Raw genomic sequence first — 18650 nt, 5'->3', positions numbered from 1 at the left:
AATTGATTCATTGATTCAAACCCCAATCTGATGGTGATTTCCAGACGTACACTGCGAAGAAAAATAGAAGCAGATTTCAATGCCCAAAAAAATAAACTGAAAGAGAAACTGAAGACGGTGCAATATGTTTGCACCACTGCTGACATCTGGTCCACTAGTAAGACTAGCTTCATGGGCGTAACAGCTCACTGGATCAAGCCAGATTCAACTGAACGTGAATCAGTCATTCTCGCATGCAGACATTTCCCAAGTCCACACAACTACAACCGTATTGCTGAGATATTGGAGGAAATCCACTCAGAATTTGGCCTGTCAAATGAAAACCTCATTGCAACAGTGACTGACGATGGTCAAATTTTGTAAAGGCATTTAAGGAGTTCAACATATCTGTTGTTGCAGATGAAAACGAGAATGATTACACCGAAGAGGATGGCCATCCTTTGTAACCATCAATGCTTCCGAAGAGGAAGTGTCTGAAGGTGCAATCCCCCTACCACCTCATGTGAGATGTGCCACTCATACACTGAGCTTTGTGTGTACCACTGATGCGAAGCAGCCGATGAAGGACTCTCCCATACTCTCCCGTCTGAACCACACAGCCATGGGAAAGTGCTCAGTTTTGTGGAATCCATCAAAAAGACTCAAGACGGCAGAGCTCCTGTCAGAAGGGACAAAAGAACAGTTGAAAACACCATGTCCAACAGGTTGGAATTCTATGTATGACAGTTTGAATCAGCTGGCCTCTTTAAGAGGCAAACTTCCTTGAAATGATTGAAAAACTTCAGCTGCCTCCATTCTAAGAGATGGAGCTTGACCAGCTGGCTGAGTACTGCAAAATCCTGAGACCTATTGCAGTAGCCATAGATCGGCTACAGGGTCAGATATCCTGCTACTATGGTGAACTTATCCCTACCCTTTTTACTGTGCAATACAAACTCCAGGACCTACAAGCCTCCAACCTATGGCACACTTCTCCCCTTTAACAAACCATCTTGGTAGGTTTTGAGAAAGGGTTCATTAGCTATCTGGAGTTAAAGACGGATGTGAACGAAGTAATCTTGGCAACAATCACCCACCCATTCTTCATAATGCACTGGCTACCACAACAATTGTCAGGAGAAAGGAGGCGAATCCACCAGCTTATGCTCCACTCAGCTGAAGATCTTGGCCTGGTGGCAGAGAGTAAAACGTCTTCCTCCAACCTCCAAGATAATGAGGAAGATGACTTCTTTGTTTTCTCAGCTGAAGAAACTCAAGTCCAGGAAAGACAGGAGATGAGCAAAGCTGAGTTAAAGACCCTTTGTTTTCTGGAGGACACCAGAAAAGTGTGTGTGTGTGCCTACTCATCCTCTGATGCCTCTGTGTGTGTGTGTGAGAGAGATAATTTTTTGAAGAACATTATCAGATAATTTTGAGACAATATTGAATGAATAAATATATCGAAGTGAAATGTATCAATGTAAGTTTATGGGCTGTTAATTCTCATTAAAATAAAATACAAAATACTGGTGCCAGAAAATGTAACAAAATACAATACATGTATTTTGTATTTAAAATATAGGAAATACTTTTTCTGGATTTTCTGTTTTCTCACAATTTGGTATAGCAGAGCATTCAGGTTTGGGCTATGTAATGTACACAAAGCTTTGGTGAACCCCACAAAAAGAAAGAACAGTCAAAGAATGTCAGTGTAACTAAGCCAAACTATTAAAAGACAACAACTTGATTGATTATGTTACATAATCAAAACATATACATAATTCATGTATATATATTTTTAATAATACATTTATTTGAGGGGTATTTTGTATCAAAATACATTTTGATGTATTTTTACCCATCTCTGGTTACCTCGCTAGTTGGCAGACAGTGCCTCGTTGAGTGTCACCTGAATCGCCACCACCTCCAAGCTCTATGGGACACAGGCTCTCAGGTATCGGTCATTAATGAATGATGGAAAGAGGAATCCCTCCCAAACGCAAGGCTGAGGGATGTTTCATAAATCCTGGACTCACCTGATGATCTAAGATTGACTGCAGCAAATGGGACTGAAATGCCGTACCTGGGATGGATTGAAACAACTGTTCGGCTAGCCTCTGAAACTTAACAAACAAATGAATTGATCATCCCAGTGCTGGTAATGAAAGGCGCCACTTATCTCATCCCATAATAAGTTTCAATGTTATTGAGCACATCCTGACAATGACCGAAAAGACTAAGCAGTACAGTACAGTGAGAAAAGCTTCCCCAAGCCTCAAAAGAATGAAGGTGAGGGCTCTTATACAGGCTGTTAGCGCAGGACAGGGGAATATGGGGTGAAAACCAAGAAAGAGAAGGTTGTTGTACCAAAACACAGTAGTATTCAGACTGAATGCTGGGTAGTTTCCCAGCCTTTCAAAGCCTTTCATTTTTCAGTCAGACCTGAACCCTCAGTGGCCAGATGGACTTGAGTTCATTGACACACTCTTCAGAGTCAGGAAAGGTGTTTTCCCAGTTATCATGCTTGATGTTACTAACCCCACTGACCATGACATTGCCCTGCTAGGAAGCACAATCATCAGTACAGTACAAACCATTATGACTGTGCTACCTACCCAAGTCTTTGAAAAAGCTGTCACCCTAGTCATAGTGAATCACACCAGTGTTTGAACCCCATGTAATGCTACGGAACAGTGGGTTCCACCAGTAGCTTTAAGTCACTTAACCGAAGAGCAGAGAGAGATAGTTTGGCAAATGCTTAGAGACGTGTCACTCCTTCTCCAGATCAGACAAAGACATTGGCTGCATTGAATGATTGAAAATGACAGTTTCTGTAAAGGACTCTGAACCAGTAAATTGCACATGTCAGTGCCCAGGCCACTGTATCAGGAGATGAAAAGTAATCTTCAAGACCTCATTGCTCAGGGCTGGGTTAGGAAGTCAAACTATTCTCCAACAATTCTTCACCTGTCGTGTGCGTTAGGAAGAAGGACGGGACGCTCCAGTTGTGTATAGATTACAGAAACCTGAACAGGAAGACACATCCTGACCACCAGCCCATCCCTCGGGTCCAAGACATCATGGACAGTTTAGTTGGTTCTCCCTCTTAGATCAGGGGAAAGCATATCACCAGGGGTTTATCTCTTAAGAAAGCAGACCACTGACAGCATTTGTGACCCCCTGGGCACTCTATGAATGGGTACGTATGCCATTTGGCCACATGAACGCTGCTGCAGCTTTTCAGCATTGTATGGAGGAATGTTTGGATCTGGACGATACACTGGTTTTCAGTAAAGCTTTTGACAGCCATGTGAATGATGTGCAAAACGTTTTGCAGCGCCTCAGAGAGTATGGCATCAAACTGAAGCCAAGTAAGTGTGATCTCCCCAGGTCCCCGATGTGGGCAGAATAGTGTCTGCAGAGGGCAGCAGAGTTGACCCAGTCAATTTTGAAGCAGTAAGAGCATTGAAAGAATTCAGACCAGAGACTGTGGGCCAGCTCAGAGAAATGCTCGGTTTACTTACAGACAGTACATCAAAGACTTTTCTAGGAAGGCCAGCTGTATGTATGACTTCTTGAAAGCAGATTCAGAGAAAGTACCTGACCACCAGAGCCGCCGGCACACGTGTGGCGAGCATGCATTTGACCCACTACAGGGCCTCGATCCACCACTTTCGACTCAGCGATGTATTGTGCGCCTTAAATGTATCTACTATTAAAAACAAAACTTTTGCAACTTTATTAGGATTCCTCCATCAGGAGGAACCCTATTGAAATTGTTGTTAGTATTCTTATTAGGGTTCCTCCGGTAGGAGAGAACCTATTGTTTTTGTTAGTATTCTTATTAGCGTTCCTCCGGTAGGAGGGAACCTATTATTTTTGTTAGTATTCTTCTTAGGATTCCTCCGTCAGGAGGAACCCTATTGTAATTGTTGGTATTATTAGGGTTTCTCCGGTAGGAGAGAACCTATTGTTTTTGTTAGTATTCTTCTTATTATTATTAATATTAGGGTTCCTCCGGTAGGAGGAATATAGGAATAATAGTATTCCTATTATTATTTTTCTTCTTTGTTAAATGGCTCAATAGCTCAAAAAGTCCTGTACCCAATTTTTTCCAACTTGGCCCAATGATTCAACAGGTCACTCATTACTCCCAGACGGCTAGTGGCCCATAGGTGGCGCTATAAAACACGCCCAAAGTCTGTGATTTCCCCAGTGCCCCATGAGTCCTAAATGCCTGTAAATTGGTATGCATGCCTTATTTCTCATGGGAACAAAAAAGCCTCAAGGACCCATATTGTCAGACTTTTGAATTTTCTTGTACTGTCCAAATTTGGTACAACCTTTAGAACCCTTCTCCTGAACCATTGATCCAATTGACTTGAAATTTGTTACAGATGTGTAGAATATATGTTTTTATAAAGGGTCAATTTGAATAAGAAATGCAATACAAAATGGCTGAAAGGGGTGTATTTATGTAAATGTCCACATTGCCTCAGTATCTCGGTGTCAATAAATCTAATATAATTCTGACTGGTGGTTTTTCAAACCTATTAGGGTTCAAGACGACATCACTCTGAAGTACCATAAACAATTTCACCTTGGTATGTCTATATATGATTGAATTAATTTGAATTGGTCCACAGCGCACACACCAAATTCTCACAGGCTCATCCTGCTCCTTGACACTAGGGTGACCACCTGTCTCGCTTTGCGTTGTGTTGCACAGCATTTTCAACCCTTGTTGCGAATGTTGCATATTGCATATGTTGCGTATCGCTGTGCGATACAGCGCTTAGCGGGATAGGTGGTCACCCTACTTGACACACGTGCGAGCTTGGCGAGACGCACACACATTCTTCCTGGAAATGGTGTGCTGACCAAGCCCCCACCCTTGGGCTCCTGTTTCATTTTGCTTCCAATCGCAACTCGCTGTTACGAATATAAATAATTTTTGGCGGCCATTGTTGTTTTCAACTGGAATCGCCTGATAGCCGTGTTGGAGGCAGCCACGTTCGGTGGGTCTTATTTTTACACATTTGAAGCTAGAATCAATTATTGGGTTCGTGAAAGTACACTACTCTTGAATTATGGTGAAGGTTTGAGCACTTTGAGACCTTTAGATCATGAGTTTGAAGTGACGGAAAACCGCATTCGAAAAGTAGCTAGCTTTTTCCCTCTGTGTAATTAGTGAATCGTTTAGCCTCTCGGCGAATTCATCAAAAAGGTAGAGGAGGGCGGCTTTTAGGAGAACAAGCGATTCCCAACAGACCTGTTGGCTCAGAATTTTGGGTTTGGGTCGTGAAAGTCTTTGTAATTGGAGTGACTTCGGATGCAAGGGAGACCACATAGGCTTAGGTGGCAGCCATGCTTTGGTCGCGTCATGTTCATAAATTCACCATTTTACAGTTCGGTCTACACCAAAAAAGACGAGCAGGGCAGCTTTCAAGAGATGTGTGAATTGTGCTTTTAGCCAGATTTTTTTTTGTGCAAAACTTGCAAGTGGAGTAAGACTGCGCCCGGTGATACTGTACATTGTATGACGTTAGCCTCAGAGTCAGACTCGGCTCGCCCACTGGCAGTGTGTAAACTATTTTGTATTTCACTCAATTCTACTCCAGAAACGCCAGTATATAGGATTTTTTAAGGCGAGTCTGTTTCATTTGTCAATTGCCTGAGAAATAGACCTACGTTAGCCAGGATTGATCTGCCCATCCTTACTATTCTGCTGAACATGAGCACTGCCCTAGCCCAGTTGCCCACATGACTATTGTTATTTGTGCATTAACTGAGATTCTGGAAAGAGGCATGGAGGCATGTTTTTGGGCTACCCCTAAACCTCATGCCTTGGCATGACCTGTGCTGGGAGAGAGGGAAAAAGCATGGATGGAAGTTGTGTGTGGGCAGATGTGTCTTTATATAGGGGGAAATGGAATAAGAAATGCAAAACAAAATGGCTGAAAGAGGTGTATTTATGTAAATGTCCACATTGCCTCAATATCTTTGTGTCAATAAATCAAATATCATTTTGACTGAGGGTTTTTCAACCATTATTGGCTTCGAGATTACATAATTCTAAAGTAGTACCATGCACAATTTCATGCAATTTTACCTTGAAATGCTGACCGTTTCTCAACCTTTGTCCCAAATCTGACCAAAGGTAAAACTCTGCCCTTTCTATTCATAAAATCTCAACAGTTGGTGTGTAGCAGAAAGGATAGTGAGACTGACTTGTAACCTTTAACGTTTTTCTGCAAAGCACAACAACCGTTGCCTTAAGCTTTCCTTAAAAATATTGGGGACTGTGGAAGAAATTGCGATTTCCTGTGTGCTTACATTATTCACTAATCAATAGAACTAGTCATTGGATACTAGTTAGTATGTTCTCATGTAAGCTTGCTATTAATAAGAGTAGATTGTGTCTATGTGTCAGGGTTAATAGATGTTCGGGGTCAGGAGAAAGTGCTGGCTAAATGTTCCTTGTTATGGCTACAAGGAGAGCTCCAACTATGAACTCTCTAGGCTGAGTGGTCATGTGTTGGGAGCTGTGAATCTTTTCCTCTGAGACTGTTGTAACGTCATTACTGCCTGACTGTCACTATCTATGTTTACATTCTTGTGCCCTATAAAAGATGGTCCTCCAGCCTTCAGGGCTGAGAGAGACATGATTGAGACCTAAGCCTGGTGTTGTGTTGTCATTTATGGTCAGAGGTCCGATTTTCTCTCCCAATCTGCAGATTGATAATACTTATTGAAATCCAGAACTCAACTGAACTTAGTCACTCCGTTTATGAAGAGACGGACAAAACACTTTCTTCATCAATTGGCGTTGTCGAGCAGCAGGATTGCAGAACCAGATCCAGGAGAGACCCACGGCGGCACCAGTATAAAGCAGAACCCGTGACGCGCAAAACCAAAAAGGTAAGGGGATCCTTTTTTCTAAAAAACCCCATTCACGGACTGCTTTGTGCTTGGTGCGCCTGCTGTCCCTCTGCGATACTGGTAACGTAAACAATTTAAGAACCTTTTTTTTATTGTGACGTTCAGTTGGGAGCCTGGTCTTAGCAGAGCAGAGTCTGCTAGGCCTCAACAGGAGGAAGATAATAGAAGGTTTTAGTTTAGGTAGAGTTTGGTTTAGTAAATTTGGGTCATTGTTTGACTTGCTATTTTTACTTTGTCTTGGTCAGAGTTGGCAAACTCTGATAGCGTACAAGAACCCTGGTCGCGGGAAGTATTGAAAAAGTATGTAACATATCTGTATTCTTGATCTGAGGCAAAGGATCTGTTAACAGAGAATACGGACCATATACTCTTGATCTGAGGTAAAGGATCTGTTAACAGAGAGTTATGGTTTTACAGATACAGACCAGGGGTGAACCAAACAAGGAAATGTTATTTTCAATGCATGTTAAAAATTTTCTCTTTTGAACAGAGATCTTATTGGGATTTTATTTCGTTTGAATTGTAACTGTATTAAGTGTTGTTTGGGTTTTTCTTCCTTTAGACCAAGCACAGTAGGTGGGCGGTCATAATGTGTTAGGGTCAAAGGCTTTATGCGAGAGACCGACTTTTAATGGTAAAGTGGGTTTTAAACAAGTTAGGGATACTTTGTCAATGTAAAAGGGACAGTTAGGAGGTTAACTGACAATCTTGGCACTTAATGATCAGCGAGGGACACAATCAAACACTAAGGGAAATATAGACTGGCAGTTAGCCTATATGATTTAACTCGTTTTTTTAAAGCACAAAATTGTGGTTATTTTGTTACTCATGAGGTAACGGAGTTTTGGAAATGAGTGTATGCGCGTTCCCAAAGAGTCGGGTCTTTGTATGCGCGTCCCATGATCGAGCGCCGGAAGGCGAGGATACTTTGGCTTGAAAAGGCCATATTTGTAGTTCACCACCACCACACTTCTTGTAGTTTATTCTTAAGAGTTTGTGTGACTGTTCTAAAGTGCTGTCTGATTATTGCTGCAGTAAATCAATTAAGTTGGTTTCATACCGTTATGAGATTCGTTACAGATAGCCTACATTGTAATTCAGTATGGGTAATCTAGCGTCCAATACGAAAGCAATAGAGACGTTGTTACCTGAGAATAGTCCAGCGCGGTATATGTTTGATTTACATGGAATTCAAGCAGTGTCAAGCGTTGAGAAATGGCATGCATGGACTAATCATGACCCGACACATTGTTTTCCGTTGGAGGGAACATTTGACGTAAAAGTATTGGAGAGCTTAAAAGTGGTTTTGCAAGACAAGGAAACAAGTCGGATGACTAAACATTTTGTCAACTGGCCAATGTTTATGATATGGTTAACTGAAGCTACGAGACGACGTGGAGTTGGCTATCTTGAGAAAATACGGTCCGAACAAGCTAAAACTGATTCTGATAGAGAAGCTAGGAAAGAGTTGGAACGTTTCGAGCGAGACAAACAAGAGACTGCTAGAATCGAGCTAGAGCACTTTGAGAAACAGAAGATGCGGGAGTCATTGTTAAAACGTGATCAGACTGAACAATTTCGGAGAGTGAGGGAACTCGAGACATTGCTTGAACATGCTAACATGGAGTTGCGTGAACAGACTAGTGCGAAAACAAATTGTGAGAAGTCAGTAGTCGTGAAAAAGGCTGAAGGTAGCGCAAATTCCCTAGGAAAACCACTACCTAAGATTTGTAGCTTATTTACCGAAGATGAAGATGATGTTGTTGCTATGACTGTGGCTATGCAAAGGAGAGCCAGAGACAGGGAAAATGCATTGTTAGGTGAAGCATCGGGTCAGGAGCAGCCAGCACAGAAACTACCAGAAAAGGTTGAAGGGTTACTTGGTGCTACAAGCACCACAGATGTGATTGATCCGGTAGGCCTAACTAAAGATGAACTAGCCCTGCTGACGAAATTGAGACAGTTGAGCAGCGACCCACGGCGAGAAATAGAGAGGGCAATCTCTAGAGGTCGGGGTTTTCAATCAGCTCGGGGTTCACGTAACTCAAGCAAAGAAAGAGAGCCCCATACATATCAAACACGCAAGACATGTAACACTGACCAGTTAGACCCTCCAGTGCCCATGTACCCTATGCGAGCTTATCCAGGTCCTGATGCATTACAGCCTGTGTACCTTTATCGCCCGTGGTCAGTGACTGAGCTGAGGGAGTTAGGTAAGGGTTTCCCTGACATAAGAGAAGACCCAGCAAAATTTATTAGAGAGCTGCAAATAACTATCAATGCACACAGACCTACTTTTCTAGATTTGAATCAATTGTTAGAGGTAGCACTCCAGCCTGGAGTGTTGAGAAAACTGAAAGCATTGATTCCTAATGAGGATAACGCAGAACTAGTTTGGCCTGCACCAAACGCTGAACTTGAAAATGCACCATATGAAGCACTTAAACGCCGTTTGATAGCTGTAATACCAAAAATGGGAGTTGGTGTTCTGGACTGGAATAAAGTGTATGATTGTAAACAGAGGAAAGACGAGGAACCTACAGACTACCTAGAAAGGCTTACTAAGATATTTGACAAACACTCTGGGTTTACTGCGGCCGCTTCCCCTGTGCCACTTTGTCATGTGTTCATGTGTGGTTTGCTCCCTGAACTCCAGGTAGAAGTTAAGAAACAAGTTCTGCATTGGGAGAACAAAACAGTTGATATGATTATGGATTATGCAAAGCATAATTTTACATTAATGCAGGCAAATGCAGGAAAGAAAGTTGAGAAACTAATGGCTTTGCAAATAAGCTCTTTAGAACAACAGGAAAAAGGATTCAAGGGTAAAGGTAAAGGTAAAGGAAAAGGGAGAAACTCGAAGGGGGGGAGACAGACAGATGAAATGGGCAAGGATGTTTGTCAACGCTGCGGGAAGAAAGGTCACTGGGCCCACCAGTGCCCTGAGACGTATGCGCAGTTTGGTAAAAAGACCCAGCATTCGTATGGGATCCAGTCCCCTCCTAACCAACAGTATCGCCTTGAGTACAATGGGTTTTCACAGCCCCAGAATCACCACCCCCAACAGAGACAGTTGACTTGGCCTGATACTGAGCCGTTCGAGCCGCCGCAAGGTCAGAGACAGCAACAACAATAGGGAGGCCTAGGACTCGAAACATCAACATGTATGCCGGTAGTAACTGTGTCTAGTGATAATGAACCTATGATTACGTTGAAGGTGGAAGGCAGAGACCTTCCTTTTCTGATAGACACAGGAGCAACTAGATCTGTTATTGCAGCACAAAACTATCCAAATTTTCCAAAATCAAGACACACAGTCAATGCAGTGGGGGTATCTGGGATTCCTGTTCCACCAGTGGTTAGCAAGCCGTTAAGAGTTGATATTGGTCCATTGAGTGATGAGCATGCGTTTCTTTTAACTAAGGGGGGGGAAGTAAATCTTTTGGGAAGGGATTTGTTGTGCAAACTGAATTGTGACATTAAATGCACTACTGATGGAGTGTTCTTATCTATTCCTCAGGAAAAGGAACACTTGGCCTATCACATTCTGTATTCCCACACAGATCCATTGGTGGACTGCAGAGATTGTTCAGAGCGTTCCACCACGGATGCAGCCTTATTAGCAGCAGTGCCCGAGCAGTTATGGGCTGAGCATGCAAATGATGTAGGACGCATTAAGAACGCTATCCCAGTAGTTATCACTGTAGATCCCAGAAAACCTTTGCCGAACAAACCACAGTATCCTATCAGTAAGGACGCAGAAAAGGGAATTGAGCCAGTAATTGCATCATTGTTAGCACAAGGAATCATTGTATGTTGTAAGAGCAAATGTAATACCCCAATTTACCCTTTGAAGAAGGCCAGTAAAAACACTGAGGTTTATTATGGATTTGCGAGCAGTCAACGCATGTGTTATCCCAACACATCCTGTCGTGCCTAACCCTGTTACAATACTCAGCTGCATTCCAGTTGACACAACTCATTACTCAGTAATTGACTTATGTTGTGCCTTTTTCTCTGTTCCCATTGCAGAAGAGAGCCAGTATCTGTTTGCATTCACGTTTCGCCAGGTCCAGTATAAGTTTGCAGTTCTGCCACAGGGGTACACCGAATCACCTACGTTGTTTAGTCAAGCCTTACGAGAGGACCTCCAGGATGTCACCTTAGCAGCCGGCTCTACTCTGGTGCAGTATATTGATGACCTTTTGATATGTTCTAAGAACCTTGCTTCCTGCCAACAGGACACTATTGCTGTGCTACAGGCACTGGCTGAGAAGGGCCACAAGGCCTCAAAGGCAAAACTGCAGTTATGGTCCGAGGAGGTCAAGTATCTGGGCCATACACTCAAAGGTACAGAGCGGCTATTGACTCCTGATAGAGTGGAGGCCATCCGGTTGATACCGAAGCCTAGAACAGCAAAACAACTAAAGTCTTTTCTAGGTTCAGCGGGGTATTGTCGTCAATGGATCCTTGATTATGCTTTGTTGGCTAGACCTCTCCTTGATTTAATGAAGGGCCAGGTTGATACTCATTTGTTGTGGAACACTGAAGCTGATAAATCATTTGTATCTCTCAAACAGGCCTTGGCCCAGGCGCCAGCCCTCGGTCTGCCGGACTACACCAAGCCATTCACACTGTACTGCCACGAGGCCAAAGGGTTTGCCCAGGGTGTACTGACCCAGCAGCATGGTAATCTTAGGAGGCCTATCGCCTATGTGAGTTCGTCTTTAGATACTGTGGCAGCAGGTTTTCCCCCGTGCTTACGAGCAGTCTGTGCTGCGGCAACATGTGTGGAAGCAACTTCAGATATAGTGCTGGGGTCGCCCTTGGCAGTGATGGTTCCTCACGCAGTAAGTGCTCTTCTGTTACGCACCAAGACTCAACACCTGTCAGCCACCAGAGCTACAAAGTATGAACTGATTTTGTTGACTCAAAGTAACATTACAATCCATAGATGCTCCCCGTTAAATCCAGCTTCATTGTTGCCCACCCCTGATGATGGTGAACCACATGACTGTGAGATGGTTGTCGATAAAGTGCTAACACCCAGACCTGATTTGTTTGACAAACCTATGGAAAATGCTGAACTTGTGTTGTACGTAGATGGATCTTCGTCCCGAGCATGGGATGGCTCTCTAAACTCTGGATATGCGGTCTGCACGGACAGTGAGACATTCGAATCTGGTAAACTGTCTCCACAATGCACTGCACAGCAAGCCGAGTTGTTTGCTCTGACAAGGGCATGTTGTTTATCAGAAGGAAGGATCGTAAATATTTACACCGACTCAAGATATGGATTTGGAGTTACTCACGATTTTGGTGCCATATGGCGAGAAAGGGGTTTCATAAACTCCTCAGGTGGAGCAATCAAGAATGGAAAGATGATTGATAATTTGTTATCTGCAATACTACTACCGAGAAAGCTAGCTATTGTTAAGTGTGAGGCTCATACTAACAATACAGATGATGTTTCAAGAGGAAATGCTAAAGCTGATTTAGCAGCAAAGGCTGCGGCCAAATCCTCTGATGTGTCCCAGGTCTCTATTTTTTCTGTGTCTCAGCAACCGGAAACACACACTCCCTCTTTTCATGATGTGGCGGACCTTCAAGCCGCTGCTGATAACACTGAGAGGGATGGTTGGTTATCCGTAGGCTGTGTGAAAGATCCTACTTCAGCAGTGTGGAGCCACCCCGACGGCCGCGTGGTGGCGCCACGTGCATTGTTCCCTTGGTTGGCTCGCATGGCGCACGGCTGTGCCCATACGAGCAAGGGGGGTATGGTCTCAATAGTAAATACTGATTGGTTTGGCCTGGTTTTTCCACAAAGGCTGAGCAACATTGTGCTCAGTGTCATACCTGCCAGCAGCATAATCCCGGAAAGGGACCAAAGAGAAGAGACGCAGCCCACCCACCTCCAAGTGGTCCTTTTATGCATTTACAAATTGATTTTATTCAGATGAACAAGTGTTGTAATTTTGAGTATGTACTTGTAATTGTTGACATGTTTTCGAAATGGGTAGAAGCCTACCCATGTCGGAAAGCGGATGCTACCACGGTAGCCAAGATTCTCATGAGAGATGTGATCTGTAGATATGGGATCCCCACAAGACTGTCCAGTGATAGAGGTTCCCATTTCACAGGTCAGATTGTTCAGGAACTTTGTAAAGCGCTCCAGATCAACCAGCATTTCCACTGTCCCTACCACCCACAGTCTGCGGGGGCAGTGGAGAGGCAAAATGGAACTTTGAAAAACAAACTAGCCAAGATATGTGAAGAGACTGGCCTAAAATGGCCTGATGCACTCCCACTAGCTCTTATGGCCATGAGGTCCACTCCCCAAAGGAGGAATGGACTTTCTCCACACGAGATAGTTTTAGGGAGACCCATGAGATTGCCTGTCTCTCCCCCACTATCATTGAAACAGATGAATATCCACCAGATGGATGATACAATGTTAAACTTTTGTTACGCCCTAACTAGAGCAGCCAGGGTTGTGCATTCACAGGTGAAAGCTGCCCTGCCTGAACCTGCTGGGGAGCCATGTCATCCCTATCAACCGGGAGACTACGTGTATGTGAAAGTGCACAAACGGAGGACTGCCCTCTCACCGAGATGGACCGGTCCATACTTGGTTCTCTTGGTGACTCACACAGCGGTGAAAGTGGAGGGTCGTCCGACATGGATCCATGCGACACACTGCAAAACGGCCCCTCCACCGAACAACACGTTGGAGGGTCCCAACGGAGAGCAAGGGGCCGGTGGAGGAGCAGGTGCACCTCCAAATGGTGCCTGCTCCAACTTGCCATTTGTCTCATCCCCACTGGGCTGCTCCTTCGGGAGTACACCAAGGGGGATGGAGACCCGGTCGCAGCGGCTGATTCGGGAGCAGGTTCCAGTCCAGCGGACCGATTTGAGCCAGAACCAGGACCCTGCCGTCCAGCACTCCAATCCAGGGGCGCCGAGACGGAGGTCCCAAAGAGCACCCACCCGGAGGTGTTGAAGACGTCAAAAGGTGAGTCACATGTGGTGAAAGCCAGAGAGGGGCTGCTGTTGCTACCATGCCTCTCTCCCCCATGTGTGATTCATGAAGCAGATGAGAGCACCCAGACAGGAAACCAGAGAGAGGAGCCTGGAGAGGGGAAGACACTTTCAGTCTTCCTCCGGCCTCTACATAAAGCAGGTGACAGCACCCAGAACGGGAACGAGAGGATACTGAGGCAGAGGACCTCGGTTGTTTCAAGGAAACCGAGCCCGCTGCCTGAGCTACGACGAGAGATGATATCCACAGATAAACTGACGCACACACCTGACAGACATTTACTGATAACGGACGCACGAGTCCACAGATATCGCAGACATGAGCCACTACCAGAGTCAATATTACATGCTCCCAAAGAAACTGATTTGAACATTGACACCCATCACCTTGGAGTACACATGAAGACTGAATACTTCGCCAACACCTTCCTAAGAACCGCCAAAATGACTGCACGGAAAATGAGAGGAAATGGGTCTTGTTGGGTGTGTGGTATGATTCCCCAACATGCAGGAACCTATCCTTGGATAGCGGTCCCACTCTCTAAGGCAGATATGTGTGAGATCTGGAGTTGGCAGTGTATCGGGTTGAATGTGAAAAATGTTACTGTACACAAGCGACACATTCCTAAAGGAGTTACCTATTCGCCCCCATTGTGGTTAGCCTATGCTCCACAGGCGTGGTTATGTGTGACTCATAACGGGACAGGGAGGGCATTGGGGAACAGCACGTGTAATCATACTGTGTCGACATATGCTTATACAAAGTTGTCTGATTTGCCTGTTAAAGGTGGACCGATAAGTATTACAACAGATCCATTTGGGGTTCCTCTGCAGCTAACAATGGCACCATGTGGGTATGTGGTAACAGGGCTTATTATTTTCTGCCAGCCAACTGGTCAGGAACATGTTACCTTGGGTTTATTGTAGGAGCCCTCAGACCTGTAGATGGGTTGCCCCTGCACCCCTTGCCAAAACATTGGTGGCACCGCCACAAGAGAAGTATTGTTAATGCAGATGCTAAGAAGCTGGGATCACATCACTTGGAATCAATAGTGCACAACCACTTTTCACGTTTCTCAGCTGCCATTCTCCCTGCGTATGGTATTATCACTGCCTTTAGAGATATTAGGAGCTTAGCAGTAGGGTTGGAGTCCATTGGTAATGAGACAGCCGACGCCTTAACTGCGGTTGCTTATGAGATGAAGGCTATGAGACAAGTAGTGCTGCAGAACCGGATGGCACTGGATTATCTGTTGTCAGCTCAGGGAGGTACATGTGCTGTGATAGGTCATGACTGTTGTACTTTTATCCCAGATGAATCTGCTAATATCACAAATATGGCTGCGCACATTAAAGAGATCATTTCCGATTTGGGGGAACCTGAACCTTGGAATTTTGCTGATTGGCTGACCTCCTCTGTGGGGGGTTTCTTTTCGACTATCATTCAAATGGGAATCACTGGATTGGGCATGTTAATCGTTGTTGTGCTGATTGTGGTTTGTGCTTGGAAGATGTGTACTGCCTGCTGTGTACAGTGCTGTGCAGTGGGCTCTCGGAAGGCTGCCAGTAAGATTATGGTAGCCCAAATCAAGCCACAGACAAAAGCAAGCAAGACTGATGATTACTTTATTGCCCTGGGAATGATTGAAATGTCTGATATTTAATCTCAAGTACCAAGTGTCTACTTTGCCATTGTAATAAAGATGGCCATTTGGCTCCTTTCTATGTTCCAACTGATATACAATGCTGTATGCAATGTGAATAGATCTGTCCTTGACCACAGATTAGTTAACAATAATTAAAGGTGGTTACTTTATTACTTTAATACTGTTTGAAATACTCTGAATTTAATGAACAGTGTTTGATCGATACCCTGCTGTGTTGAGCTCACGAGAGCATGACCAGGGGGTATGTCCAGCAGAGAAATATGCCTATGTTTCTAGAATCATTGATGAACTGTCATTATGCTGTTCACTTCATTGATTTTGTTTTACCTATGATTGGGTACTACGTAATACTTTTAAATCCTATAATCATGTATGCTGCGTTGGGTAGTAACAGATACGGTATTGTTTGATTGTTAAGGTTTTGAAATGTTATAAAACTTATGAAATGTAAGGCACCATAGCAGGCCCCAGATAAACAGTTGTTGTGTTGACGTTAAACGTCAAAAGGGGGGGACTGTGGAAGAAATTGCGATTTCCTGTGTGCTTACATTATTCACTAATCAATAGAACTAGTCATTGGATACTAGTTAGTATGTTCTCATGTAAGCTTGCTATTAATAAGAGTAGATTGTGTCTATGTGTCAGGGTTAATAGATGTTCGGGGTCAGGAGAAAGTGCTGGCTAAATGTTCCTTGTTATGGCTACAAGGAGAGCTCCAACTATGAACTCTCTAGGCTGAGTGGTCATGTGTTGGGAGCTGTGAATCTTTTCCTCTGAGACTGTTGTAACGTCATTACTGCCTGACTGTCACTATCTGTGTTTACATTCTTGTGCCCTATAAAAGATGGTCCTCCAGCCTTCAGGGCTGAGAGAGACATGATTGAGACCTAAGCCTGGTGTTGTGTTGTCATTTATGGTCAGAGGTCCGATTTTCTCTCCCAATCTGCAGATTGATAATACTTATTGAAATCCAGAACTCAACTGAACTTAGTCACTCCGTTTATGAAGAGACGGACAAAACACTTTCTTCATCAGGATCATGGGTCATTTGTGGACTGAAATTTTACGTTTTTAATTGTAATAAGTCAGCTACTTGAGTATTGTCTGCTGTTTTATACTTGTAGTCCACTGCATCTTGGACACAATTATTAGGGGCCAAGCTGCAGCGAAGCTGCTGTGGCACCTATTGTTTTTGTTAGTTTTATTATTGTTATTATGCATAGCCATTGGTGCGAAGTTTTGAAATTTGGCATACTGATTTGGAACTGTCTCCTGATTATCGTCAGTAAAGTTTCATGTCGATCCCTGAAGCTCTATAGCGCCACCAAGGTGTCAAAGTTAGAGGTGCATTTACGCCCATAACCTTTGAACCGTGAGACCGTTTTTCTTAATTGAAGTATCATTGGATTCCTTGGATGCAGACGATTCGATTGAACCCTGTGACGTCATTGTCGTCATGATGGTTTTTCCGTCATTTGTATTTTAAGAAATGCCAACTTTTTCCAATTCTTCCTAGGCCGTTGCTCCGATTTTCATGAAAATTGCAACAGATCATCTTCAGACCATGCCGACAAAAAGTTATAAAAATGTTATTGATAAGTCAAACCGTTAGGGTTAGGGTTTTGACAAAGAGGACACCAAAGCGGATGTGAGGCCTTGACTCTGTGACGGTTTACTGTATGGAGACGAAACTTTGATAATGTCATCACGAGCATGTCATCTAATCATCTTCCTACCACAATCACCTTGATATGTCAAAATATGACTGAATTACAGCTGTTTATTCTTGGGTCAAATCTGACAAAGCTCGCCACGGGAGAAACAGCATCCTTTTTTTGAATAAAGTAACCAAACACAGCATTTCCCAGCAGCCAGAATAGCTCATTGGGATAAGACAAGCTCCTTTGAAACGTGAGGTCGTAGGATCTAATCCAACCACAGTCATCAAGCATCGTGACACTGGATAATCTGTTTAGTGATGCTATAGTAGCTGTCGAGCAATATAATCATAATGGTAACAATAATGTTTCATTCTCAGGACATTTATACTTAAGAAGTGTCAGATTTATTGTGCTTTGTAGCAGTGTTGATTTTGGCAGCTATTTTTGAGTTAGTCTTAGTCTTTAGACGAAAATGCTTATTAGTTTTAGTCACATTTAGTCATTTCGATCCTTCTTAGTTTTAGTCTAGTTTTCGTCGATGAAAACTCAAAACATTTTAGTCTAGTTTTAGTCGACGAAAACTAATAACATTTTGGTCTAGTTTTAGTCACATTTAATAGCCATATTAGACTCCTTTTCTAGGAGTGCATCTCCATCACTGAGGACGATGCAATACACATCTCGATGCATTGCCAACGATCCGATACATTAAAGATACATAAAAGCAACTACTAATCCGATACAATCCGATTCACCCCCATTGCGATGTAGTGCGAGTTGACAAGATGTGATTCAATGAGACGCAAATGAATATGATGCTATGCAATTTAATATGGTAGCCTTTATGTATTTCTTTGTCAGACAGCAAATCATCAATTAACTAACCAAGTTAAAGTTTAACTTCACATATTAAACAAAGTCTCTGACAAAATACATAACATCAGACCTGGACCTTGCCTTAAACTAGTCCTTCTTTCCTGTTGTAGGCTGTGTTCTCTGAATGTAAAAATGGTAAACTATTACTGGCAGTCACAAGCTGCTGTAAACACTCATTTAACACCACACACTAAATTGAACTCATGTCCTACTTTCAGGTTTTTCTCAATGACTCAGCTATCTCTCGTCTTACTTTGTCGTACACAACAGGGATTTGTTTTGTCGGAGAATAGCTTCCTATTATTGCTAAGGGTACTGGTGGAGCTAGCCACTAACTGTAGCCATAGCTGAATCCGAGGGGGAGGCATATGGAGGACCAAACCTGCCATATTTAAAAATGAATGAATGAATAAATAAATGTCCACATCCATGCATTTAGACATAAATAACTGAATACATGTACTAATTAATGCACAATTGTCAATCA

At 43.4% G+C, this 18650-nt stretch overlaps 1 protein-coding gene across 1 annotated transcript; it reads left to right on the top strand.

Moving 5' to 3' along the window:
• Positions 1-12760: 12760 nt before the first annotated feature.
• LOC146299389 (uncharacterized) lies at positions 12761-16506 on the top strand. The gene has a single exon (XM_084676178.1). The coding sequence runs from the start codon at positions 13462-13464 to the stop codon at positions 14884-14886; it is 1425 nt and encodes a 474-aa protein (XP_084532304.1). The 5' UTR covers positions 12761-13461; the 3' UTR covers positions 14887-16506.
• The last annotated feature ends 2144 nt before the right edge of the window (positions 16507-18650 follow it).

The sequence above is a fragment of the Hypomesus nipponensis genome, chromosome 3, assembly GCF_054491055.1.
Source record: "Hypomesus nipponensis isolate SF chromosome 3, ASM5449105v1, whole genome shotgun sequence".
Classification (NCBI taxonomy): domain Eukaryota; kingdom Metazoa; phylum Chordata; class Actinopteri; order Osmeriformes; family Osmeridae; genus Hypomesus; species Hypomesus nipponensis.
This window is presented reverse-complemented; position numbering and strand designations above follow the sequence as displayed.

Bases quoted from the DNA above. Each gene is read 5' to 3' on its own strand.
- LOC146299389 (XM_084676178.1), top strand. From the start codon at position 13,462: ATGTCATCCCTATCAACCGGGAGACTACGTGTATGTGAAAGTGCACAA.